General features: G+C 55.7%; 3 protein-coding genes and 1 non-coding gene across 5 annotated transcripts; 2 read left to right on the top strand and 2 right to left on the bottom strand.

Annotated features, from left to right (window-relative positions):
- Positions 1-125: 125 nt before the first annotated feature.
- PHOSPHO1 (phosphoethanolamine/phosphocholine phosphatase 1) lies at positions 126-7,893 on the top strand. Of its 2 annotated transcripts, none has more exons than XM_037411221.1 (4): positions 126-372; positions 2,343-2,445; positions 4,902-5,032; positions 5,820-7,893. In XM_037411221.1, the coding sequence occupies exons 3-4, from the start codon at positions 4,988-4,990 to the stop codon at positions 6,579-6,581; spliced, it is 807 nt and encodes a 268-aa protein (XP_037267118.1). In that variant the 5' UTR covers positions 126-372; positions 2,343-2,445; positions 4,902-4,987; the 3' UTR covers positions 6,582-7,893. The 2 variants fall into 2 exon arrangements, with proteins under 2 accessions (XP_037267118.1, XP_037267119.1); XM_037411222.1 differs by lacking the exon at positions 126-372 and adding an exon at positions 1,906-2,063.
- A 3-nt stretch (positions 7,894-7,896) lies between these two features.
- Positions 7,897-13,590, bottom strand: ABI3 (ABI family member 3). Its single transcript, XM_037411220.1, has 8 exons — positions 12,897-13,590; positions 11,732-11,899; positions 10,735-10,911; positions 10,049-10,131; positions 9,800-9,895; positions 9,225-9,400; positions 8,993-9,112; positions 7,897-8,762 (listed from the first exon to the last, which is right to left on the bottom strand). Exons 1-8 carry the CDS (start codon positions 13,011-13,013, stop codon positions 8,602-8,604), a joined length of 1,098 nt encoding a protein of 365 aa, XP_037267117.1. The 5' UTR covers positions 13,014-13,590; the 3' UTR covers positions 7,897-8,601.
- A 764-nt stretch (positions 13,591-14,354) lies between these two features.
- On the top strand, positions 14,355-18,069 carry GNGT2 (G protein subunit gamma transducin 2). The gene is made up of 3 exons (XM_037411417.1): positions 14,355-14,491; positions 15,547-15,636; positions 16,008-18,069. Exons 2-3 carry the CDS (start codon positions 15,553-15,555, stop codon positions 16,131-16,133), a joined length of 210 nt encoding a protein of 69 aa, XP_037267314.1. The 5' UTR covers positions 14,355-14,491; positions 15,547-15,552; the 3' UTR covers positions 16,134-18,069.
- Positions 18,070-18,746: 677 nt separating this feature from the next.
- On the bottom strand, positions 18,747-18,818 carry TRNAQ-UUG. The gene has a single exon. It is a non-coding gene; the product is annotated as a tRNA-Gln (tRNA).
- Positions 18,819-25,922: the final 7,104 nt, after the last annotated feature.

Genomic DNA, 25,922 nt, shown 5'->3' with positions numbered 1-25,922 from the left:
CTCTCCGCGGAACGCGGCGGGGGCTGCGCGCTTCATAGCGCCCCCGCCCCGCGGGTTGGGGGCGTGGCGTCGGCGGGCCCCGCCCCCTTTGCTGCGCGCCGGCGCGGCTGCCATTGGCTGTGCGGGCGGTGACGCGCGCGGGCTGCGGTTGTTCCGCGGAGCGGCGCCGCGGCTCCGTTTGCGTCGCTTTAAAGGGGCCGCGCCCGCGGCAGCCCCGGTAGCGGTGCCGGCCTCGCCGCACCGGACCGCGCACCCGCGGAGCCCCGCTCCCCAGCCGTCGGTGCCCGGCTCCTTCCACGGCCAAGACGCCGGGCTGGCAGCGCACCCACCGGCACCGGGGCCAGCCGGGCGCTGCCGGGAGATTCCGACCCGGTAAGGGGGCTCCGGGGGCTGATCAGGCGTGAGTCCGCACCGGAGCGGCCGGTGCCGGGACCGAGACGTGCCGACCGGGCAGGAGGCTCCGCGGACCGGGTGTCGGCACCGGCAGATGCTGATCGCTGCGGCTGGTGCCGGTACCGGGAGGTGCCCGCTGGGTGGGGGTCCCCGCTGGCGGGGGCCGGCACCGAGAAGTGCCGATCCGGTGGGACCCTGCGGGGACCGGGGTGGCTGGTGCCGGTGCCGGGGCGTCCCCCACCTGGTTGGACTCTCGGAGGACTGGAGCGGCTGCTGCCCGTACCGGGAGGTGCCGACCGGGCAGGATCCTGCAGGGATCGTGCATGAGTCAGCCCTGTTTGGGCTGGCACCGGTACCGGGAGCAGGCACCGGTACCGGGAGCAGGCACCGGTACAGGGAGCAGGCACCGGTATAGGGAGTGGGTACCGGGAGCAGGCACTGGTCAGCACAGAGCACTGATACTGGGAGCGGGCACCGGCCCTGCTCACCAGGCAGTGGGCTGGGACGAACCGGTACCGGAGTGGGAACAGCAGCTGCCGCCAGTCCCGGCCCCTCTGTCCGCAGGGAGCTGGCACCGGGCTGGCACCGAGAGGCCACAGGATGCGTGTGCCCGGCGGTGGGTTCATCCCCGCAGCGTGGGATGCAGCAACTGGGATCCACTTTTGGGCACCCACAACCCAGCTGCTAACCCAGCACCCACTGCCTGCCCAGCTGCAGCGTTTTGGGGCCAAAACCACCTGGTTCAGGGCGGGGGGGTTGAGAATTTTTTTTGTTGCAGAGCAGAGAGCTCTGGCCCTGACGGCCGCAGCTTGGCCGCGGTAACGCCGCGGCTTCCTGGCAGGCAGCAGGAAAAGTAAACACCATAAAAAAAAAAAAAAAAATGGAACATCCCCATAACCTGAGGTGACCCCATGCCGTGCCGGCTGGGAGCGTGAGCCCCAGGAGGATGTTCCCGTTCCCTGTTCCTGTTCCCGTTTGCCCCTGCCCGGGGCATTTGGGACAAAGTGGGACCCACGAAGGGCGAGGTGGCACAGTGATGTCCGGTGGGCGTCCCGGCTGGCTGAGACACCCCCGTGAGCTCTGCTGTCTGGGTGATTTGTTATTAATTTATGCATTTGCTTCTGCTTCGGGAGCTGTGTGGACAGCCGGGGATGGTAGCGGGTTGGGTTTTATTCCAGGAATGGTGAAATTGTCCCGTGATCCCGATGACGTGCCTGGTGGTGCCGGAGAGGAGGGTTTCCCCTCCTTTGCTTTTGGGGCAGCAGGACTCTGTCCTCTTGTTCTGCCCGTCAAAAGGGTGGGCAAACAAGTTTGCCAAAGGTCAGGGGTTGGGCTTTGAGTTAAAATTAAATAGACCCAAACATGTTGTACACACCAGAAACATCAAATGTTTTTGTTTAAGGTTAAAAATGTTCAAACTGGGTGAGAGCGGAGTACAGCGGGGGGTTAAAACCAGCCCAGGGACTGTGCCTGCAGTTGGGAAGTGCCCTGTGCCCCCTCGCTTTCAGTGTGTCCTGGCTCTGGGATCAGGTGCTGATCCCTGTCCAGGCTCGCCCGGGTGCGATGGGGGCTCGTGTTGGGCCTGATCCTGTGCCTGGTGCAGGATTAAGCCCGAAGTCACAGCAGTGCAGGGGTCTGCCAGGATGCACAGCAAGAGCTGATCTGTGGAGGTAACAAGGGCAGCAAATATTGCTGGGCTTCAGCCTTTCCTCCCTGGGCATCTCTGGAGCAGGAGGATCCCAGGGATGGCTGGAGGTATTGCCAGAGGGGAGGAAAACATTGAGATTTTGGGGATAAACCACCCTGGGAAATTGCTCTTGTGGTGAGCCCAGCAGCTCACCAATTTAAGCAGGCATATTTTGACCCTCATCCCAAATTCCGTTTGTTTCTTTATGTTTAACACGATTAATGAGCAAATATCTGTTTTTATTTTCTGTTTCAACATTCAGGCTTTACATAATGTTAGGAAGTGCGGCCGCTTTTCTTTTATTTTGGAGGGAGTCCCTTTTTTGCAGAAGGTGGACGGACACGCTCCGGGGAGGCAGCTGCCGGGTGAGTCATCTCCGTGCAGAAATAGCTCCACTGGGAGCAGCGACACGGTCCTGCAGGGATTTCACTTCTCCCTACCCCGGATGGGGCTGCTGCTCCATCCCACGCTCCTAGCAGTGTGCCCACGGGCGCTGCCGGCTCCTGGCTGGATTTAGCGGGATAATTGAGGGCTGGGAGGTTTGCTAAATATTTTTTTCTCATCTCTGCTCCCCTCCTGCACAGGGCAGAGTCAGGGCTGCTGCTAGACCCCACAGCTCAACCTGCTTGTCTTTAGAGGATGAGCACTGGTTTACTGGCTCACTCCTAACGCCGGTATCTGCCTTTTCTGTGTCATAAGGGGAAAACAGCACATGCAGGAAGGATGCAGTTTGTCCAACAGCCCCCAGAAGCCATGAGATTCCCATCCTGAACCTTTACTGGCTAAATAACACTGGCTTAGATTTTAATTCCTCCTTTGCATAAAGCAGTGCACATTTTGATACTATTAAGAGCTGCATTGGGGATGGTTGAGAGCAGAAAGCGGCTCTTGCAGAAGCATGACAGGGATGCTCCGATCTCCCACCGGTAGATGGGGGCAGCAATTGTCCAAGCTGACTTCACGGATTATAGTTTTCCATAGAAATCCCATAGAAAGGGCCCAGTGGCCTCTGTCCTCCCCCAAGACCCACGAAGGGGCAGCTGCATCGGGGGGAGCCTCTGTGCAACAGCGGTGGCAGTGCCGGTGACACTGGGACAAGGAGCTTGGTAGAGCAACTGATTTTTGTTTTCCAGCTCTTGGATTTATCCCTGCTGGGGCTGTCAGTGCCCACGAACAGCAAAGTGATGCCAGGGAGATGGGGAGAGGAGGCAAGAGCTGCAGGGAGCTCTGCCGAGGATAAATTAGCATGAGGTTGAGGTGAACGATGCTGCTTCTGACTTCATGCTGGTCAGCTCTTGGAGGAGAGCTGGAGTAAGCCAAAAGAGACCAGACTGGCTCTCCCCCAGCTCGTAGGTCAGGGTTTTATGTACATAACAAAATGTTAATTCAGATGGTGGCTACATGGAAGGTGGTCAGCTGAAAAGTGCTGAAGGGACTAGAGACTGTATGAGGTAGCTGTTAGGTCTGTGCCTGACCTCATCTGCCCAGATTCCGAGATGTCTGCTGTTAGCCTTTCCTGGTTTGCAACATGCAAAACCCTTGGGCCCAGAAGAGGGTTTTTTGGAGCAAGTTAGCTCCCCTCTCCACATTGTCCCTTAAGCTGCCCATAACAGTATCCACAGCATTAACCAGACAGTCCAGGGCTCTTGCCCTGTGCCACCGCATTGGTACCACAAAGTCTCCGTAAGGCTTAGACCCAAATTATTTTCTCACTGCTGGCAGCTGAATATCATGAGAAAAATTACAATTATTCGTTCTTTAGTTTAATCTTTTTTTCTGTTTCTCTGGGTTTGGACCTGAAAATCATGGTGGCTAATCCCACTGCCAGGCTGGCTGTAGCATCATTTGGCTTCAAATGATGTCTCTCAATAAACTTCAGCTTTTAATGGGTGCTTCTGCAAAGAAATAACTAGTATTTGGTTGAAAGGTTTCACAAAAAGTTGCTTTTACAAGATTTCAACCCAGGGTTTAATTTTGAGTGCCCACTTCTTTTTGCAGTGTGCCACCTCTGAGGTGCAGTTGTGGTTTATTATTTTAGCAGAGTCATGAATCGCATTTGTGCTCAAAATAGTTCGATGCTGGGCTTCAATCCAGGCAAATCCCCCACAAATCACCTTCAGCTGAAAAACTCTTCCTGTAGCCATGCTGATGACAAAAAAAAAAAAAAATCATTTAAAATCTCCTGACCCCAGCTAAGCTAAGCTACTGGTGACCAGTTAAAATTTCCCGTGTCCCAGTGTGTTATTCCTCCGGCTAACCGTCTGCCTGAGTTTCCAGCTGGGTTTGGCCACGAGGCTGTTTTTTGGAGGTTGCCCATCGCTCTGTTCTGTCGCCATGGACCACAAGAGGTCGGCAAAATTCGGGAGACGTATCCTGGGCTCTGCCTTCGCTGCGGGGCAGCAGCCTGGCACATCCTCGCCAGAGCTGCCTGGGCACCCGGTTTCATGCCAGGATAATTACTCCATTAGAATAAACACCCCAAACTAATTATACTGGAAGAAAATCAGGGCAATTTTGGAACAGGGCATGTGTTGCTGGGGTTTATTGCCGAGCCGTTCTGCTGGCTGCTTTCACATACGGCAAAGCCCAAGCGCTTGGGAGAATTAGGAGGGATCAGAAGCATTAAACGGGCTCTGCCCGCTCACCCCGCTCTCCGGGGACTCCTTTAATTCCTCCATTCCTGGTACAAAAGGTCCTGAGCTTGGGAGTTGGCTGAAGGACATAGAGCCGTCCGTGCTGTGCTGGTTGGTGCCGTGCCCGAAGGTGGCAGGGGGGAAAAGCCAAGGCATTAACCAAACCCCCCCTTCTCTGTGGTTTGCAGGCAGGAGAGCCGCCCAGCGAGCCCTGAGCCCTGCGCCCTGAGCCCTGCCTTCAGCAACACGCTGCCCGCAGAGTGATGGTCTTAAAATGAAAAGGTGCTGTGAGGGCGTTGGGCTGCCATGCCTGTTTAAGGTCAGTGCCATTCTCACCCCTCTTGTCCTCTGTGAGCGGGGTTGTCCCCCCTCTTCCCAGGGGCTGGGAGCAGGACTCGGGTCCCCATCCTGCGGAGCCCTGGCCGCGGGCAGCACGGCAGCAGCCAGGAGGTGAGCGGGTGCTGCTGGGGCTGCGGTGGCTGTAGCTGAGGGAGGCTGGGCTGGGGCCTGCGGCTCAGCACCCTGCTGGCACAGTGGGTTTGCTTTGGTTTTAGAGCAGAGCAGGAGGCAGCTCTGAGCTGTTCTGGGCTTCCCCAGAGCCTGCAGAGCCTGACCAGGGGGAAACTGCGTCTGAATGACAGAGCAAAAATCAACCTACAAAATCTTTTCCTCTGTCAGGCAAAGCCAGACTTGTCCCAGCAGCAAGAGGGGTCTTCAGGGGCACAAACCCCTTTTCAGGGGTGGGACGGGAGCAGAGTAAACCCCCACCAGGGACCCTCCCTGCACAAAACACCCCAAGGCACGTACTGTCTCCATGTCCCTTGGGAGGACGTGTGGCGGTTGCTCGGCCCAGTGACCGCCTTGACTGCAGGAACAGGATTAGTGGTGACAAAATGATCTCTTTATAGGCAGGATAAATGCCTTAGGGCCGGGGCAAGGTATGGCAGCAGGGGATTAGCCCCCCTCCCCCGCCAAGCCCTGCTAGGCTAATAATCTGCCTGGGGGTCAGGTAGCCTCTTGCTGCTGTGGGTGCCACCATCACTGTGCCCAAGGCCAAAGCAAAGTGCCTCGAACTAACGGCTGGGTGTGATCCTTCCACCTCGCAGGGTGTTGGTATGGCCAGCCCCCGGCCTCCTAAATACCTCCTCGTCTTTGATTTTGATGAGACCATCATCAATGAGAACAGCGATGACTCCATCGTCCGGGCGGCACCAGGGCAGGCGCTTCCAGAGCACATCCGACAGACCTTCCGCGAGGGCTTCTACAACGAGTACATGCAGCGCGTCCTGGCATACATGGGGGACCAGGGGGTCAAGATGGGGGACTTCAAGACTGTCTATGAGAACATCCCCCTGTCCCCCGGCATGCCGGACCTCTTCCAGTTCCTCTCCAAGAACCACGAGCTCTTTGAAATCATCCTCATCTCTGATGCCAACATGTTCGGCATCGAATGCAATCTGAGGGCAGCCGGTTTCTACTCCCTCTTCCGCAAGATCTTCAGCAATCCATCCAGCTTTGACAAGAGGGGATACCTCACCTTGGGGCCCTACCACAGCCACAAGTGCCTTGACTGCCCGGCCAACATGTGCAAACGCAAAATCCTGACAGAGTACCTGGCAGAGAGAGCCCAGGAGGAGGTGGAGTTCGAGAGGGTCTTGTACGTGGGGGATGGTGCCAATGACTTCTGCCCTTCCGTGACTCTGACTTCAGCTGACGTGGCTTTCCCGCGCAAGGGCTACCCCATGCACCGGATGACCCAGGAGATGGAGAAGAAGCAGCCTGGAGCCTTCCAGGCCACTGTCATCCCCTGGGAGTCAGCTGCAGAGGTCACCCGCTATCTCCAGGAGGTTCTCAAGAAGAAGTGTTGAGGATGGCTCAGAAGAGACTTGCATACTATAAGCAGTGGGGAAAGGAGAAGCCGGGGGGTACCCCACACTCATCAGTACTACTCGCTTAGCCCCCGCTCCTGGGCTGCTTTCCTGCCTCTCCTCTCCACGCTCCTTTCTCCCCGGTGATTAAAGCACTTTGTCTCTGTCCCCCTCCTCCTGCCCCTGCCATGGTGAGCTGAAGCCTTTCTCTATGCAGCTTGGACATCGACTCCAGTGCGGGTGTTTGCCAACACTAATGGTGACTTTTTGTTTGTTTGTTTTTCCCTTTTGACTTGACAAGAGCAATTCCTGAAAGAGCAGAAGCCGGCTCCCTGCGGGCCGGCCCTGCCTTCCTCCTGCCTTCATCCTCCTCGACTGCCCGACCACTGCCGGCCATGCCGGGGGATGTGTGCTGTTGCCTTGAACCTGATGCTCAAAGCGCTCCTTGCCTCTTCGTGAGGTCGCTGGAGGTTTAACCCAGGATATTTGTGCTGCCTGGGCTTCCTGGCTCGCCCTCTGCATCCCACCGGGGCAGGGCAGCTCCCAGCCCAGTTGCTGAGCCTTGTGATAAGAGTTAATTGTCCCTTGAGACTTTATTCTCTGAAAAAACACGACATGAGGAATAGTAAACCTTTTGGAAAGGGGTACGTTGGGAAAAAACCTCCTCTGTCCCATCCCCACCTACTTGCCCAGGGCACAGGCACACTGACTGCATCCTTCGTGGGGAGGACGAGCTGCCCTTGCCTTCCATCCTCTGCATCTGCTTCCAGGGTAGAACATCCCCATGTCCCCAGGGCAGACAGGTTCCTCCTCACCCTGAGCTAGTACCGCTCTCATCTGCTTGTCTTTGCTGGATTGTATGGGCTCCTCTCTTACCCCGGGGCGGGGGGGGGCATTTTCCCTCCTGACCTGGTCTAGAGGTGCTGAACCTCCCCCCGGGAAGTGTGGTGCTGCAGCCCTTCTCCTGGCATCAGGTCCCCAGTGGACAAACTCCCCCGCGTCCCCCTGCCCCACTGCAGTATTAATTGCCCCTTCTAATTGCACTCTGCAGGGGGGACCTACAGTATTCGCTGCTCTCTGGTGTTGGCTTCCCCTGGATTTATCCACAGCCTTACCAGCTCCCGAGGGTGGCTTGTAACTCCTCCAAAGCATAGAAACCCTGACAGCAAACCTGAGCAGTAAGGAAATAACCAAAGCAGCCCTGAGGTGTTCCTCCTCTATTTCATTTCCCGTCGCTTTGTTCTTCCTCCTTCGGACCCTGTTCAACTGTGTGGAACTTAAAGCCATGGAATTAAAAATATACATATATATAGAGAGAGATATATATATATTGCAGATACACAAGATGTATCCAGGGCATAAACCTGGACATGAAACAGCTCTCCGAGTTGCACATACATGTTGTTTCTCTTCCTTGGGCTGGTGAAGGTGGTGGGATTGCGTTGGAGTGGGGGCAGCGGAGTGGGGCTGGGCTACAAGCGATGCTCTGCAGGGGCCCCCGTGGGGACCCCTTTGCTGGAGAATCGGGCCCTGGCTCATCCCCATCTGTGTCTCAAGCTGATGGGGACAGCATGCAGCTTCCCTGGGTCCACAGCTGGGTGCTGCTCTCCTCTGCGTCCCTGTGGGCATTTGGCCCTGTCCCCCATTTCTCTGCTTTGGTCCTGTGGGGCCAGGAGCATCACCAGGATCCGTCCACAGGACCAACATGCCGCCCGCTGCGTTTCCATCAGCTGAGAGCACTGCAGTGCTAAACCATCCCAGCACCAGGCAGGAGCCAGTGCTGCTGTCATGAAAAAAGAAGATGGGAGAGGGGCCAGGCAGGAGATGTTCTGGGTGCTGGTAGCTGTCAGGGTGCAGCAGTGCCAGCAGTGGCACCCGGTCTGGCTGCCCATGCAAGGGCTGAGCTGTGCAAAGCCAGAATTGATAGGCGAAGCGCAGCCCTGCGAGCAGGAGCAGGATGCAGCCGATCCAGGAGGGGGGGGGGGGGGGGGGTGTGCAGGGGCCTGCCTGCCCTTGGTGCTCAGATGGGCTCCACGTAATTGCCGGGGAAGAAACCCACTTCCTCACCCATGACGCCCTCGCACCAGCCGTCCGAGTAGCGTCGTGTGACAAAGAGGAGGGCGCCAGGCTGGAAGGAGAGCTCGTTGTCCTTCTGCTGTGCATAGGGGTAGAGGGCCACCACTGCGAGAGGAGGGAGAGGGGGCCATGGAGCCCAGCAAGGCCACCACAAGGGACAGGCCACAGCTGGGAAGTGCAGGAGCAGGGGATGTCAGCAGACCATGGCACTGCTCAGCATCCCAGCCCCAGCCGATGCCAGGGCAGAGTTGGGCCCTCAGTGCCGTGAGTGTGGGCAGGAGCTCAACCAAAAGCACCATGGCAAAGAGACTGGGGGATCTGGGCATCCACTGTACCTTTCTCCAGGTAGTTCTCCGGAACCCAAGGGGGGTCCTCTGCAGCAAGTGGTGGCAGGGGGGCCAAATCCTCAAAGGCAGGCAAAGCTGGTGGTGGCAGCGTCTCGAGATCATCGCGGGCTGCAAAATCAATGGGGGACAAAGGGCTCCATGGGGGGCAGAGGCAACATGCAGCCCCCCATATCCCTGCTAACCCCCCAGGATCAGCATCTCTGGACCACCAAGCACTCACCTGGGGGCATGAGGTCTGGTGGGGGCATGTCCATGTCGCCTGGTGGTGGCAGGTCCCCAGGGAGAGGTGGGGGCGGCAGGATGGCAGCCACAGCCGGTGGGGATGGCCCCAGCAGGGAGGGGAGCGGTGGTGGGACAGGGATGCCTTCACAGGGGGCTGCCGGGGCTCCGCTCGAGCTGGGGGTGGGGGAGCAGCAGTGTCAGAGTGGGAGGACCAGCCTGGGGGGCTGGCCTTGCCCCCTACTCTTTGAATACAGACATGTGCCCCATGCCAGGAGGGAGTGGCACTCGCTGTGGTCATCATGTGGGCAGGAGATGCTGACATCTGTGTGCCAAGCCTGTGCAAACCCCTTGCCCAGCACTGCGCCTCATTTGCCCCATCAGGGACCCTCCCCATAAGAGGGTATCTTTGCTCTAGAGACAAGCACCGCCCAGGGTGCAGTCCCACTCCCAAAACCCGTATTTTTAATCAAAATCCCTTTGCAGCAGAACGTCCCCTGAGCAGCAGAATGACAGCGGCTGCCCTGGGGTCTCCTGACCCACCAGGCCCGCCCCCACCCCGAGAAGTGCCAGTACCTGACGGATATCAGCGAGGAAGTGGAGGAGGCTGCTGAGAGTTTGCCCTGGGGAACCACGGGTGGCTGGATGGGCTCAGGGACGCGGGTGCTTCTCCTGCGGGAAGAGCAGCCACTGAGCCCCCAGCCTGGCACACGGATGGCACCCTGATGGCAGCAGCATCAGGCGAGCCCACGCCACATGTCACCGCTGGGTGACACGGAAAGGCAAAGCCCCCAACCCTGCACCCATCCCCACCCACAGCCTCACCCCAGGGTGCCCACAGCTTGCGCTGTCGACTTGATCCCCTTCCGAGCCAGGGTGCCCGTGCGGGACAGCTGGGTGCTGTGGTCCTGTGGGCACAGGGAGACACGGAGATGTGACGGGCGAGGGGCTGCAGCTGCCCCACAAACTCGTTGCACCCCAGATGGCCGTGACACGCACACACACCCCAGGGAAGCAGCACCCTGAGGTCTCTGCTGGGCCCCCCCGATGGGAGCAGCCGAGCGGAAGGAGCCGCCGGCGCTGCGGTGTGGAGGCGGCCAAGAGGCGCCCGCCACCGTGGGAACCACAGCCCCAGTGCCACCACTTCCTCTCCAGCCCCATGCTGGGAGCTCGCACCTGCTGGGCTGCAGAAACCCCTGCCTGGGCCATTTAGGTGCTGAGTAAGGGACCGTGGGGTGGGAGCGTTGCAGCTCAGCGTCAGCCCCAGCAGCACCAATGGTCTTTGCTGAGTGTTGTTTACCTTTTCTGCACCAGACCACGTCCCCACTCCCCACACTGGGACCACCGAGCCCCAGTGGGCTGTGGGGCACAGATAGACCCCGCTTTTCCATCAAGGAGCGGTTTGAGCCCACCTGTACAGCCATCAGTGCAACACTGGGGACACTGGGGACCAAGATAGCCCATCCAAGCCCCCTCACCCCTGTGGGACACCCTCCCAGCCCTGGGCTGACCTTTATGCCATGGCCAATGTCATCCAGGATGCTGAAGTTGAGGGGTTTCCTGTAGTAGGGCTCCAGGCAGGGTGGGCTGGGGGGGGGCATAATCTTCTGGTAGGACGGGAACCTCCTGCTGACAGTTAACGAGCCAATCTCCCGGCGAGACACCTTCTCCTTGTGCATGTCAACCCTCTGCGGAGATGACACTGTCCCCACTGTCCCATCCCAGGTTCTCCTCACCTCCTGCTTCCGCCTTCAAGTCCCACCACCCTTCCCAGCCCTGTCTCCCTGCCTGTAAGGGAGGGGTTGCAGGGAAGCATGGGGACTGAGCCTGAACCCTCTGGTCCAGCCAAAGCCACCGGGGCAGATCCTGCTCTGCTCCATCACAGCAGGGCGAGTGGTGCCCTTCATGCCACCACAGAGGACCTGGGCCTTCCTAAAGCAGGGGACAGGGGGACAGGGCAGTGGCAGGGGGATGCGTCAGCTTCAGCCACCTTGAAGCTGTTTTCCTGCTGCTTCCACCATGACCACAGTGTCCCTTCTCCTCCTGTGGCTGGAAAGGCTCCAGGTGGCTTCCAAGTGCCAGGAAGAGGGTGGGTGGCCACACTAGTGTCCCTAAGCTCTGGGAGGACGAGGCCAGGCAAGGGGAAAGTGTGGCAACCAGGCCAACACCCCGAGCCCCAATACTCCATTTTGGCCTCTCTGAGATTTCAGAGGCAGTTCCCAAGGTCCCCCCTCCACTGGGACTTGCAAGTGCCCAGACTGGGAGAACATCCCAGAGACCAGTTTCCCAGCCCCAGACAGAATTGTCTCCCCATGACATGTTGGGTGACCCCCACCACCACCCAAGGAGATGGTCTTGCACTTCCACTGCAAGGTGATGCTACAGGGGGCCAACGGGCTCTTGAAGCTGCAGGGGAGGAGGGCCTTCAGCCCCTTCGAGCTGCCCAAACCCCCCTTCCCAGAACCCAAACCCCAACACACGCCGGTGCTGGTCAGAGGATGGTCCCACCTGGGCCACGCAGCTGACGTCAGCCTCCACCTTCCGCAGCTCGGCCGCCTGCAGGTCCAGCAACCGCAGGAAGGCGGTGGCCAGGCTGCTGACCTGGTAGGTCACACTGGCCAGGGACTGCGTGCTCAGCGCCATCGTCTCCTCCAGCGCCTTCCGCTTGTCACTCGCCTGGAGGGGGAAACCCAGCCGTGGGACCCCATGCGGCCACCACTGCCTCCATCCTCACGTTGGAGTCACACAGGAGCAAAGATGCTTCCTTCTGCTTTCCAAATGCATCAAACTTCCTCCAGCTCCACCGGCAGGACACATGGGCACCCGGCAGGCAGCAGCATTCACCTTTTCCAGCACCAGGGATTCACCGTGATTCCTCCCCAGGACGCTGCCGTTTTGGCAGGTGCTGGAGCTGAGCCTGCCACCCCAGGGGACAGCTGGCCATGCCACCAGCTGTGCTGGGGATGGTGTCTCAGTTCTCTGAATAACTCAGCGTGTTTCCCCTTCAGCTCCGCTCCGGTGGATGCAACCCCCTGGGCACAGCCTCGGGGTCTGGCTTGAGCCAGCAAGGCCACTGACACATGCCCTGCCGAGCTCACAGGGACCCCTCCCCAGAAAACTGGGCCAGAACAAGCCTTTTCCCTCCTATTTCATCCCAAAAGCTCCTGCCCCACTGCTTCCCTCAGTGGGGGCCAGGCAGGAAGGAGGAGGAGGGACACTGGTGACAGCAGAGTTTCACGCTCGTTCTGCATGTGCAGGCACCTGGCTCACCTCTGCCAGGCCAGGATGTACCTCCGAAACCCTGGGGACAGCCTGGGATAGCCCAGCCAGGGCTGGTGTCTCTGGTCCCCTCCCAGGGCTTCTCCAGAGGCACCAAACTCCTGGAGGACTCTCATTCATCCCCACTCTGAGAGCTGAGCAGAAAAGCTGCTGTAGAGCAAGAAGGGAAACTGAGGCCCAAGGGAAAAAAAACCAAACCAACAGCAGCAGCGTTCAGTGCTGGGTAGGAGGCTAACAGGGATGCTCAGGCTCCCAGCTCCCAGGGCACAGCCTTCGCCTTCACCCACCAGCCACCCCTCTGGGACCACCACCTCACCAGGGCTCCCAGCATCACACCCAGCCCCAAGGCTGCAGCTCACCCCGCAATGTCCCCAGCTGTCCCCATCCCCCTCACCTGCAAGTAGTTGCTTTCGCAGTAGTCGGCGACCCTGTGGAGGTTGCAGTGGTGGTCACGCAGGACCTGCCGGCCTGCTGGGATGTCACGCTGCTGCAGCTGCTCCAGCTCCGACATGGTGCTGGGCTCAGCTCCCACTTCCTCCCCAGCCGCCTCGGCGCTGGGTTTTGAAGCTCGTGGCGGTGCTGACGCAGGGACTGTGGGCGCCGCAGTGTCCCCGATCCCCCAAGGGACACCCCGTAGCTGTGGGGCCCGCCCCGGCCACCTTCACATCACTGACCTCCGGAGAGCTGGGTGCAGCCAGGAAAAATGGGGGGGCAGCGGGGAGGCAGCCAGTGTAGCCCCAGCCCCACGAGGGTTGTGTTGGGGGGCAACCCCAGCTGCAGCTGGTGGCCACCCCACCAGGCAGGGGGTGAGAGCGGCTGTGGCAGCGAAGGATGTGAGTCATGGAGGAGCCAGCAGTGCAGGGGAGGGGGGGCAAGCAAGCAGAAAAGATCCTGACCCCCATCTCTGCCACCGGTGGCCGTCCTCCATGAGCTGCCGTCACCATCCCGGTGCGTGAGGGGCTGAGCCGGGCTTGGGCACACCCAGGGAGGGCGATTCCCTTCCCTTCCCCTTTATCAGCCATCAGGAAGGGATGCAGCCAAGGGCAGACTGCCAGGCCCTCCTCCCTGGAAAAGCCCCACGCACCCCACATCCCCCACGCAGCATCACCCCAGTCACCCAGACCTCGTGCAGCTCTGGGTACAGAGGGGTGGGACAAGTGACCCCCCGTCCTTCCCTCGCCCAGGACGGCACGTTCCCCTCCATGCTTTGCTAAAACAACCTTTCACGTCCCCACGCGTGAGGCTGAGGTTGTGCGGAGGGCAGGAAATTTTCACTTGGAAATCCCCCTCCACCCTCTTCTCCTCCTCCCACAGGTTCTTCCCTGAGGCCTCCCAGGCTCTGTCCTCAGCCCCAGTGACTGCACCGGCCAGACAGGAGCAAAACCCACGTTAGGGCTTGGCCCTTCCTGAGCCCGTGGCCCCACCAGCGCAAGGACGAGGGAAATGATGAACTTCCTCCAGCACTAGCCCAGACTCCTCACACGCCAAAGGACCAAGAGCTGCCTGAGCCGTTCCTGACCCCCAACACAGCTGCACCAGCCCTCAGAGGCCCCCCCACCCCAGGTCCCCCCGCATCCCCTCCCAAACTGTGAAAGCAGCTCCGATTCCCAGAGGGGCCAGTCCCCCTGACCCAGCCACGGCAGCACCCAGCCACCCCCACAGGCTCAGACACCCATGGCAGGGGCTCAAGGACTTCCTGGGCTTCCCACCATCCCACCCTACCCTTCCTCCCCCATCCTCACGCTCCCCACAGCCCCACCACCAATTACCCTGGGCTTTGAGGTTAATGCCCAACACCTGACCAGCTTATTCTCCTGAGTCTATTATCAGCTTAAGGACCAAAGACATCTGCTTCCTGCTACTCTCCCAGAGAGCTGAAGGAGTCTTCAAGCCTGGAGCAAGAGAGCAAGGGCTCGTTGACAGCATCGCCCCTCTGATGGATCTCTGAACGTCTGCACCGCTCACAAGGGCTACCCCTCGTCACCAGAGGTAAGTGGTCTTGCTCCTTCCCGGTACAAATGGCATTGCAGTGCCCACCCAGTTCGGGAGCCACCCTCTCAGTGGGTAGCACGACTGTGCCACGGCTTTGGGTCCCTCACGCTCTGCCCCGAAGGTATCGATGGGGAGAGGAGCACTGGGCACATGTGCCACACGAGCAGCTGCCAAAAACCAGCGGGGTCTGGGACGCACAAGCTTGACACCTTCAAGAGCAGGGGCATGGTACATTTCAGCTTAATCATGGTGGTTTTTTTTATTTAAAAGATTGTGGCCAGCTTTTCAATGCAAGTTTTAACATGGGAACAGACCTCAGCAGTGCAGGCCAGCTATGTGGGAATCTCACATAACGCTTGGATGAGCTTTCATGAAAAAAAGAGTTTGGCTTTTCCAACCCACATAGCCCCAAAACCTTTCAGTCACAGCAAACAATGCCTCTGCATGCAAACAGGCAAGTTTACAGCAATGAAGGAGGCACAATCCATGTTATCACTTACCTGGGGGGAAAAGGCACAAGGAGGGGTGAGAAGAAAAAACTCCCAGTATTTAGTTCCTTAGAAAACCTGCAAAGATGCTCTTGCCCAGGCACAGGACAGCAGAGAGGTCTAGTTTGCAGAACGTGACCATCCAGGTTCTCCTACAATGTGCTGCCCTGACAGCCCCAAGGCAGCAGCTTTTCTCTGGGCTCAACTGGCCCCACTCAGCTAACTGGCCAGCTCATGTCCTGGGGTAACAGCTTCTGTGGTAGCAAAAAACTATTTAAAAACCACGCTGGATCCTCCTCCACTGCCTTTAAACTGCATCTGTCGCTCAATGTGCCTGCTGAGAACAAGCAAATGAAAATCCGGTTACAGCAGGTGTTACAAGCAAGGTTTTGAAAGGTGCCTCCTGCTTCAGTTTTCTTTTAGCATCAGCCTATCTCTCACCATGGGCATAGCTGAGACATTAGTGGCGTCTCCAGTATTATTAGGGCTGAAGCAAAAGTCCTAATGTGCCTTAAGACAAGCCCTGCTATACACTAATAACTAGCCATTTCCCTGTGGTTACAGGGCAAAATGGCTCAGGACATGACAGAGAAGGAGCTGCTGAAGATGGAGCTGGATCAGCTGAAGAAGGAGGTGAAGAACGAGAGGCAAATGGTGAGTCTTCCACCCAAAATGCAAAGGTTCCCCGGGGTAACTTTCTGACCTGATCATGCTGCAAAGGAAAAGAACCACAATCCCTGAAATTAAACCTCAAATACAGACATGAGTGTGTGCATCTGCACCGTTCCCCTCGGGCTTAGCCCCATGTCCCAGAGCCCAGGGGCTGTGGCTCTGCACCCAGTGAGGTGCCCACAGCACCCTGGGGATGCTCTTGGGGACACCCCATGCTGGGTGGAATGTTCATGGCCACAGTTCCCCTCTCCCAGCTGCACAAAGGGGTTTGTAGGCAGCTGAAGAGGGGGAGCACAGCGCTGCAGTGAGGATTTGATCCCGTAACCCACACAGAGTATCTTCTTCCTTGGCAGATCTCCAAGACAGGCAAAGAACTCAAGGAATACATTGAGTCCATGGCAGGTGAGGATCCGCTGCTGAAGGGAGTCCCTGAGGACAAGAACCCCTTTAAGGAGAAGGGTGGCTGTACGATAAGCTGACCCCCACTGCTATCACCGCTGGGCACAGGAATGTTCCTGTGTGCAAGCCAAGACTGTCAGAAACCTGCTTTCCCTGTAGTCTGACCTCAGCACTGGGGAGTCCAGAACCAAAGCACAGCACATCTAAAGGATGGCAAAAAGAAGAAGGGAAAAAAAAAAAAAAAAATATTATCCCACTGCCACCAAAGATGAGGTTCAGCAGCCAGCGCAGTGTGCTTTTGTGCTCTCACAGCTGATCTACATTTTGTTTCCTGCAAGCAAAACTTCTGCATTTTTAGCAGACAGCAGCAAACTGGGCTTTAATGAAACCGCAGAGCTGCGTCTGTCTCAGGCTTCTCCAAGCAGCCCAGCCCCAAGCCCCCAGTCACTGCAGAAGAGCCTCGCAACAGGACCCTGCTCAAGCCGGTTCCTCTCAGTGCCTCAGTTTTCCCATCTGGCACAGGAGGGCAACACCCACCCACCCTGCTGCTCTGAGGCTTCCAGGGATCTGAAGCTTTATTTTTATTCCTACGCATCCCCCCAGCCAGTGACCACCACTGGCCCAACACTCCTACAGCCCCACGGCTTCCACCCACCATGCACCTTGCATCAAGAGCCAGCAGACAGCCACAGCACGGCTGGGTGGGCTTCAGGGTATGGCATGGGAAGGAGCGAGGCCCCAGGCAGTTTGTTCAAACCCTTCCTCCACCTCTCAGTCTCACTTCCTCCTCTGGAAAACCCCTGGCAGCCATGGGAAAGCAAGCCCAGGGCTGCCAGGTCCTGCCAGTGACCGAGGTGGCTCCAAGCCCTGCCTCTGCTTCACCATCAGCTCCTTTCTGCTGCTGCAACCGGGCCCCATACAGGCAGAAGGGCTGTAAAGTCTCATCCCACCATGTCCCATCAGGGACGGGAATGACTTGGAACAAGCAGTCTGGGGGACAGCAGCTCCTTGGAGCAAGACAGGACTCTCCAAGCCCTAACCCAGCAATGTCAGGCCATGATGCTCCTGCTCCCAAGGGCAGTTTGTATCTAGGACAAATTTCATCCCCTGCTTGATAGAAAAAAACTTATCAGCTCTGGCACAACCAGCTTCCAGGCTCAGTAGGGTGATACTTTGGGGCAGATTTATGGGGTTTGCTGTCTGGTGCTTTTTTGGGGGTGTTTGGGTCATTTTGTTCTTCCTTTTTAAATCAGTTACAGCTACATGTTACCTTTGGGAAACAACCTCCAAAACTTCCCCAGTCAACCCCAAACAGAAGCAGCAGCTCTTTTTATTTCTCAGGGTCCCTCAGGTCCCATCCCTGCCACAGGCTGTCCCCACCCAACTTCTGCTTCACGCTAGCCCACCTCTACATCGTGGCAGCCCTCAAGGCCACAGTGAAACACTCCCCCAAGGCCCAGCCAGCCTCTGCGTGGATGTTACATGCATCCCGTGGCAGATTTAGCCACAGTGAAGACAATGGCTGCAAACTCGAGGCAGGAACAAACCTCTTCCAGCCAGTTTGTGGGATGAGGCGATGGCGCAGCAGGTACCTGCTGCCTCCTGGGAAGGCCGTGGGTCTACGATGCTGCCAGTGGCTGCTGCCAGGGCTCTGGGATGCATGGAGATGTGCCTGGGACTAGTTTAAATGCTGTGCGTGCAGGGGAATTGTTACCAACCCCACTCGGAGCAGTGTTCTCCTGTCTGCTGGGCCACCGCTGGTCTCACCGACGGGCCGGCCCCACTCAACACGGTGTCCGTGGGGCAGGGGGGGGTCCCTCAGCCCCACAGGTGCCCAAAGATGGGTGCTCCCTGGCAGAGGACAGACAGAAGGACGAGGCCTCTCCTCATGCAGGTGGTCCCCACTGCTCCCCTGCAACCTGTACCTCCACTCCACGTACCTTCCTAGCCCGAAGAGACAAAAATAAAGATGGTTTTGTTCTTTCTCGCAGATGCTAAATAAACCTCTCAGCTCAACCACGGCTTCCGTCTTTCTTGCGGCTGAGGGGCAGGGCGGGTGGCCCTGAGGCGAGTGGCCGTAGCAGGACTCAGCCCCGGGGCCTGGGCTGCCCCTAATCCCGGGCGATAACCCGGCCGCGAGCGGGTTTCCTGCGCTCGACGGGGATTGACCCGTTAATCGACGTTAAACGGCTGGAAACCTGCGTCAGAGCCGGCTAAGCCGCTGCTGAAGGGATTCGGGACGCTGCTGGCCCAACACCGGCCTAAAGCCAGGGCCGGGCCCCTGCGGCTGCTTCCCCGAGGCCCCCGCGCCTCGCACCGCCCACCCGCGACCGCGAACCCACCGTAGCGGGGCCAAGGGCTCCCCTATCAGGCGGTGTCGCCTCACAATAACGCGGAGGGAGGCGGAGCGCAGCGCGCCCCCAGCCAATAGCAGCGCTCGGCGGGGAGAGTGTCAGCCCGGAAGCCCAATCAGCGCAGGCACAGAGCCCGCCGTGGTTTGCCCCGCCCTGCCTACGCATGCGCAGTGACGACCCGGCGCCCCCGCACAAAATGGAGCCCGGCGGGCGCCAGGAGGGCTTGGGGCGGGTGGGGGGGGGGCACCCCTGGCGCTCCCCCCATCCTCCTCTAACGGCGATTGGCGGCCGCTCCCCGCCGCGTTCCCGGAGCCATGGCGGAGGAGCAAAAAGGCCAGGAGGTCCCACCGAGATTTGAACTCGGATCGCTGGATTCAAAGTCCAGAGTGCTAACCATTACACCATGGGACCACTACGTCCACAGCTCCTCGCCGCGCTCTCAGTCTATCCCGACACGTACCGTTGACACCCCTCGGCCCCCAGATCTGGTGCGTCCCCCCTGTAGTAACGGGGCTCCGCTTCCTGCTCCCCCGCACCGGTAGTGCCGGTGCGGCGCGGCTCTGTACCCCGGGACTGGCCCCGCTGCGCTCCGCGCCAACTCGGGGCGGGGGGGACCGTCCCATGCCCCCCCTGCTGCTCGAGCAGCTTCAGGACGCTCAAGGGCACCGGGCCCGTCGCTCCCGGTGCCCTTGAGCCACCCGGGAGGGTCCTGAGGCTGCAGCGCCGTTGGGGAGCGGCACTGATGCTGAACGACGCGGCTGCATCCCGGCGAGGGGGGAGTGGACTTTACCTCTCCCAGCACCCCCGGGCAAGAAAACGGTATTATTTATTCCTCCAGACCCCATTAAATCACGATAGCGGCCCCGTCTGGGTGCTACCGGCACCGAGGACAGGCCAGAGCATCCTCTGGGGCGGCCCCGAGCTTCACTGCTGCACCCACGCTCACTCCCAACCCTCGTTTCCCCCCCGTTATTATTTCTCTGGGGTTTCTCCATTTCCCCTTTATCTCCTTTCCCCCTCTATTTCCTCTATTTGCCCTTTATTTATCTTGCTCCCCCCTCTATTTCCCATTTATTTCTCTATTTTTTCTCTATTCCCCTTTATTTATCCTTGTCCCCTCTATTTCCCCTTTATTTTTACTATTTCCCCCTTCTGTTTTTCCCTTTATTTCCCCTTGTTTTTCCTCTATTTCCTTCTTGTGTTTTTCCCTCTACTTCCCCCTTCTGTTTTTCCATTTCCCACCTTTATTTATTTTTCCTCTATTTCCCCTCTTTCTCCATTTCCCCCTCTATCCCCCTTTTTTTTTCTCCTATTTCACCACTTTATTTCTTTTTTCCTCCCCCCAACTCCAGAAAAACACACAAACACTTTTTTTTTTTTGCTTGTTTGTTGTTTTTTTTCTTTTATTTTTAAAAATGAAACAGTGGAGTGAAGCGGTTTGTGGCAAAAAAAAAAAAAAAAAAAAAAAAGAAACAACCTCACTGGAAGAGAAATGGAGCCCACGTCCATCCATAATCCCAAACTCCACATCCAAGCCAACAAACTGCCTCACGCGAGGGGACAAGGAAGAACACGGATTAGAAGAGGCAAGGAGGAGAGGGAGGGGGGAAAAGGCAAAAGGAAACAAATCAGCTGAAAAGAGGAAAAACAATATCATTACAGGAAAGTACAATTATTTTTTTCTGAATAGCCTGAAATTGTACTGGGGCAGCTGCCGGAAGAAGTAGCACCCTTGGGTGCACCCAGCCGGTGGATGAGGAGGTGCTGGGTGCTCCCAGCATCAGGGTGCAGTGATGCGGCACCCCAAATTCAGCTCGATCACCCTCCTCATGCTGCCATCAACCCGCTGCCGCTGTCCCGCCCCAAAAAGCTGCTGGCAAAAAAAATAAAAAAACAACCCCTCGACTGCAATTCCCCCAGCAAGAAATGGGGTTCAGCCCCGCCGGGCTGGGGGAGCGAGGAGGATAGAGGTGTACTGCTGATGGACGTAGTAAATATCCAAGTTCAAAAGGAAAAAAAAAAATAATGGAAGATTGAGCATAAAAAAAAAAAATCAGTCACAACCAAACATTTCGGACTGCTGAGGTCTGGAGCTTTTACAACTAATGACCACTTTAAAGTGAAAAGAAAGCCCATAAATTCTATTTTTAAAGAACATTTTTCTTTGGAAAAAGAGAGTAATTTTTTTTTTCCCCTAAACTACAGCATATGGAGTTGCCACTACCTAGTTTTTAATCTATTGTCACTAAGAGGTAGATAAACAAAAATGAATTGGTTATATAGAAGGTCGTGCCCCGGGTCTGACGTGTGGCGAAGCTGAGGGACTCCACGGGCACTGGCCGCTTGGGCTCTCAGGAAAACCTCGGGCTTCACGGGGGGTTTCGCCTCCTCCGGAGCCACCCTAAAATCTGCCGGGTTCAATGTGGCTGCAGGAGCTGGAGCCGGCGGAGGCAGCAGTGGCACGGGGGGTCGCAGTTTAGGGCCAGATTTCCTCCTGAAGTCAAGGAATTTGATCCCGAGATGAATCCAGATGCGCGTCGAATGAACCAATGCAATGAACTGCTGGGTAACGAACGCTTGCACCAATTACGGCCATTTTAAGGATTACTTTCTGCCCTGATACCGGTCAATCCCATTGTTTTCCTGGGATGATCCACCAACAGCAACGGGAGAGCCCAGTGAGCCCAGTGCCGTTCCCTGCCTCCTGCCTCTGCCGCAGGCAGCTCTGCCAGGGCCATGCTCTGGGTCAGCCCTTCCCATCCCAAAACATCAACAAACTCCTTACCACTGGACTTCGTGTTGCTTTGCAGAGACCAATTCCTAAACTGGCCCAAAAAAATGGCTTCAGTTCTGTCATACATCCTGACTCCTGGGGCTTAAGTTAATATTTTATTTTTTTTAAGCAAAAAATCTCTTTCGGTGTTACGCTCATGCTGATCTGCAGCACCCAAATGCTTTCCACAGTTCATAACCCACCGCTCTGCCACACCAGCAGGGATGGGCTGCTGCCCTCATCTAGCAGAGCATCCCACCACTACGGTCTGGCGGAGCATCCCGTCATGGTCCAGCAGAGCATCCCACTACCACGGTCCAGCAGAGCATCCCACCACAGCACGCCTCAGCATCCCACTACCACAGTCCAGCAGAGCATCCCACTACCATGGTCCAGCAAAGCATCCCACCACAGCATGGCAGAGCATCCCACTACCACGGCATGGCACAGCATCCCACCATGGCATGGCACAGCATTCCACTACCATGGTCTAGCAAAGCATCCCACTACCACGGTAGCAGAGCATCCACCACGGCATGGCACAGCATCCCACCGCCATGCCCTGGCAGAGCATCCTGGCGCTGCTGTGCCCCGCCGCCACTCAGAGAGGTATTTGTCTTCAACAAAAAACTAAAGAATTCTGTAACGTACAGTAAAGCAGCAGGGATCCAACACGCATCCAAGCCAACCCAGGGCTGACTTCTCAAGGGGTCCAACTCAGCCACTATCCCATCCCACCACCCTCCTGGCATCCTCCAGAGCCTTCCTCATCAGCTCTCCTCTTCCTCTTCTACGAGGCAGCTCTCCCTAACAGCGAGGCAATAAGCCAAGACACCAAAACTGCCTCCCCACCAGCCAGGAGCATCTCTGCTGAGCTCAGGGGTGCCAAAGGCCAGGTCCTGCCACGGAGGGTGGCAAGGGACCCCCCGTCCATCCCTTAGGGATCCCTGTCAGCTCTGAGGTAGTTTGCACGTGTACGTTTCCAGCTCGCAGCACCTGCACGGTCTCAAAAAAAAAAATTCATGATTTAAGAGCCTCAGACTGGTTTCGCTCTGCTCTGGATTTCTTCCACAATCACAAATGAGTTTTTAAAAAAGAAATAAAATTTACCAAAAAAAAGAAAAAAAAAGAAAGAAAACTGAACAAAAATAAGAAGAAAGGCTGATTCGACCGAATGCGGACACATCTCTCTTCCCCGCCACGCGCTGCCAATGCGGAGCTGCCGCCGGGCATCCCAAATTCATTCTAGCCCTGAACGTTATCACCAAGCACCCGCGCCGAGGGCACTTCCCAAGCACTGTGTACCTGGCACGTGGCCACCCACCTCCAACCAGCAGACCGAAGCCTCCCGAGCTCCAGCACCACTCAATCCTGCTGCCCCATCACCACTCCCAGCTCCCAAAGTAAATCCATAGCCAAATTCTGCACCCTCCGGCCAGAAAAGACCACAGCCAGACTCGGCACGGCACAGCCCGAGCGGCTGCTGGCAGCCAGGGTGTTACGAGGATGCTTAAATATTTCCGTGCCCTCTCAGGAGAATACACATTTCACAGGATCACACCAATTTCATCCAAACAAAACAAAAAGCTACAATGGAAAAAAGAAATTAAAAACAACCAGGAAAAAAAAACAGAACAAAAAAAAAATCAAAAAACCCCCAACCCTCGGTTACTAAATTCTCTGAAAATAAGAAAGTTCCAAAAATATCAAAAGCCTATGTTGTGTGGACCAGCAGGGGACAGGGAGGGAAGACCTACATCAATAAAAAGAAATTAAATTAAAGAAATGTCTTCAACTGTCTTATAGCAAGTCTGCGTTTCTGATCCTTTTTTCAAAGTCTAGAAAACACTCAGAATAGTTGGAGCTAGAAATTAAAAAAGATTTTTTTTTCTGGCACTGATTAACTACCTGACTAACTTTTACTGCTTTCTTCTTTTTTTTTCTTTTTTTTTTTTAATGCACTAAAAAAATAAAAACAAACCCAAAACCTAATGCCCAGGAAACATAAAACGTAGCTTAGAGGCAGTTTCTCTTCAATATTTACAATGGATTTTCCTCTAGTTTGAATCCTAGGACCCTTCCACACTTGCCAGCCGGGTCGGGCTGCAGGGAGGGTGCACGGCCCTGGCATTGCTGCCGAGCCCACAGATGCTCGTAGCGACCGAGAAAGTGTTCAGAGCTTGGAAGAAACATTAGCTGTTATTTTGGGGAATTTTTTTTTCTACTTTTTCTCTCTTTTTTTCTCCACCTGAATGGCAAAAGAAAACACTGATAGTATTAAAACGAGGCAAACCCCCAAATCCAAGTCTCTCCGTAGCGCGGCGGCGGCTCGTTCCAGCGATGCTTTGCACGGTATACGGCACCAAGGAGCACCAAGTGCTTCCGAGACGTGAATCTGTTCATCCTCACACCGGCCCCGAGGTAGGCGAGCAGCACTGCCCCAGCCGGGGGAAACTGAGGCACGGAGAAGTGCTTTGCTTGCTTGCTTTCCTTTTTGCCCTGGCACGATCCAGCGAGCAGAAACCCATTTCACCCTGTTTTCCACTCCTGCCCGGAGGCTCCCTGTGGCCCCCTGCCCCAAATTAAAAGCTCCACATCCTTCCCCACCCCACGGACAAGGACACTTCAGGACAGCAGCCGACCCTCCACACACCCCAGGATGGGGCAGTGCCAGGGCTGCTCCTTGCTCATGGGGAAAAAGAAAATTAATTTAATTTAAATAATAAAAAAAATAATAAACCCAGATTGTTTCTGCTAAGATGAAAACAAGGCAGAGGGGAGCTGGCAGCGCCGCTCACCCCCTCCGTGCAGAGGTTTCCCCTAAATTACCTTTTATTCTGGCTCAAAGAGAGCAGCGAGAGGAGCTGCCACAGGGCCTGGCATCCTTCTCGCTTGCTTTTGGGGTTCACTAAAGCTTTTTTTTTCCTGCTTATTCATTCCAGGTCTGATCCAAGGTTCGCTCGTGTCTCCTGCCACCCACCTCACCGGCCAGCCACACCAGGGATCCCGGTTTATCCCGCTTTCACTATTCCCAGCTCAGCTTGGCTTCGGAGAAAGATGGGAGATGCTTGGAGGAGTCTTCCTTACTGCAAATCACTTTTATATAAATAATTTCTCTTGGGAAAACAAAAGATTCCCAAAAAAAAAAAAAAAAAAAAAAAAAAAAAAAAAAGCACCGATCACTCCTACTTTACGGCAGCGGGACCGGCTTGGGGGTGGGAAAAAGCATCAAAGGTTTCCCTGAATCATCAGATTTTAGGTCAAGATCTTCTCACTGCAACAACCAGATCAACAGGACTGGGGGTGCTTGGGGTAGGATCTGGGGTTTGGTTTTTTTTGTGGTTTTTTTTATCCCTCAATGATACAGTTTGAACCAGTTATCAAAAACGCTTGCTGTCAGAAAAGACAATTATAATCACCGATGTCTGAATACACTGTTCTGTGCAAGGCTGAAAAAAAAAAAAAAAGTAGAGAGCCAGAGATTTCAAGTAATAAGAAACCATTTTTCCTAGGACAAATGCTAGTCTTCCTTAAAAAAAAAAAATAAAAAAAAAAGAAAAATTAAAAAAACAATGAGGAAAACCCCATGAAGCCCCTCTCCCACCACCCCGAGGGGCAGGAGCTGCCTGCAGGGTGCTGCCAAGCCCTGGTTTTGCTCCTTTAACCCCAAATTTATGGGAAAAAAAGGGTCAGTGCTTCCCTACTGCCAGTGACAAGCCGGACCTTGCGCCCCTCGCTCCCCCAAAGTGTTTGCGGAGGAGATGCGTGGGCCAGGGCGATGGGGACGGTAGTGCCCGTCACTCCCAAATTCACTACCACCACTGAATATTTTATATTTTTTAACTACCGTGCAAGCAAGGGTCATTTTCTTGCAAGTACGGTGAAAAATAGCAAGGTGGGACTTAAAAAAAACACCCCGTGAACCGTTTAGAGCAGGCAGAGAGGTTCAAGCCCATCAGTCCTCAGGGTTAGATTCATCCTCTCTCTCCTTGATGTGCGTTTATATAAAAAAAATTGGCTCCCATTAATTTCTCTCTCTCTCTCCTTCTCACTTTTTTTTTTTTTTTAATTGCTTATCCTCGGTAAAACGGAGGCAAATCTCTGTAAAATATTTAACAGCATCATAGTGGAGAAGATGGTTCGACGCTGCCTCCGTGGCAACACAGGAGGCCAATTTGTTTGGGTTCTGGGATATATATAAATATATATATAAATATAAATATATATATATAAATATATATATATATGGCTTCCAAGTGCTTGAAAAAAAAATTGCCTGAGCTGGTGTGGTTTAAATACCAGCAGACCCCGTATACCCCACTTTGCATAGTCAACGCTGCCTAGGAGTCCATCCTTGCATCCCTGGGAGTGGAAGACTTCTGATTCCAAAGCTCTTTAATAATTTGTTTTCTCGATGGAGCTGGATTGAAAAAGGCCTTTCAGCCAGTGGCAGGTTTTGGTTGGGTTTTCTTAAATTTAATTAAAAAAAAAAAAAAAAGAAAAAAAAAAAAAAGAAAAGGAAGAAATTACGTTTTTCCAATTGAAAAAGTTGGTGGGCTCCAATTTGTCCAAGGTCTCGAAGAGTCGCGACATCTGACAGCTCTTGTGTTGTGAAACTCATTAACTGGCTTGAAAAGGCCAAAAAAAAAAAGAAGCTGCTGCCATCTTTTCCACTATGTCTGAAATTCCTGTCGTTCTCCATAGAGAGCTCATAACACTTGGTTACCTGCACATAACTCCTG

This window comes from Falco rusticolus, chromosome 18, assembly GCF_015220075.1.
Source record: "Falco rusticolus isolate bFalRus1 chromosome 18, bFalRus1.pri, whole genome shotgun sequence".
NCBI lineage: Eukaryota > Metazoa > Chordata > Aves > Falconiformes > Falconidae > Falco > Falco rusticolus.
Note: the sequence above shows the minus strand (reverse complement) of the source record. Positions and strands in the feature narration are given on the sequence as shown.

Bases quoted from the DNA above. Each gene is read 5' to 3' on its own strand.
- PHOSPHO1 (XM_037411221.1), top strand. From the start codon at position 4,988: ATGAAAAGGTGCTGTGAGGGCGTTGGGCTGCCATGCCTGTTTAAG. The intron at 5,033-5,819 runs GTCAGTGCCATT...TCCACCTCGCAG, and splicing joins GGCTGCCATGCCTGTTTAAG to GGTGTTGGTATGGCCAGCCC.
- ABI3 (XM_037411220.1), bottom strand. From the start codon at position 13,013: ATGTCGGAGCTGGAGCAGCTGCAGCAGCGTGACATCCCAGCAGGCCGG. The intron at 10,912-11,731 runs GTGGGACCATCC...TCATCTCCGCAG, and splicing joins ACGTCAGCTGCGTGGCCCAG to AGGGTTGACATGCACAAGGA. The intron at 8,763-8,992 runs GTACAGTGGATG...CTCCTCTCGCAG, and splicing joins GGAGAACTACCTGGAGAAAG to TGGTGGCCCTCTACCCCTAT.
- GNGT2 (XM_037411417.1), top strand. From the start codon at position 15,553: ATGGCTCAGGACATGACAGAGAAGGAGCTGCTGAAGATGGAGCTGGAT. The intron at 15,637-16,007 runs GTGAGTCTTCCA...CTTCCTTGGCAG, and splicing joins TGAAGAACGAGAGGCAAATG to ATCTCCAAGACAGGCAAAGA.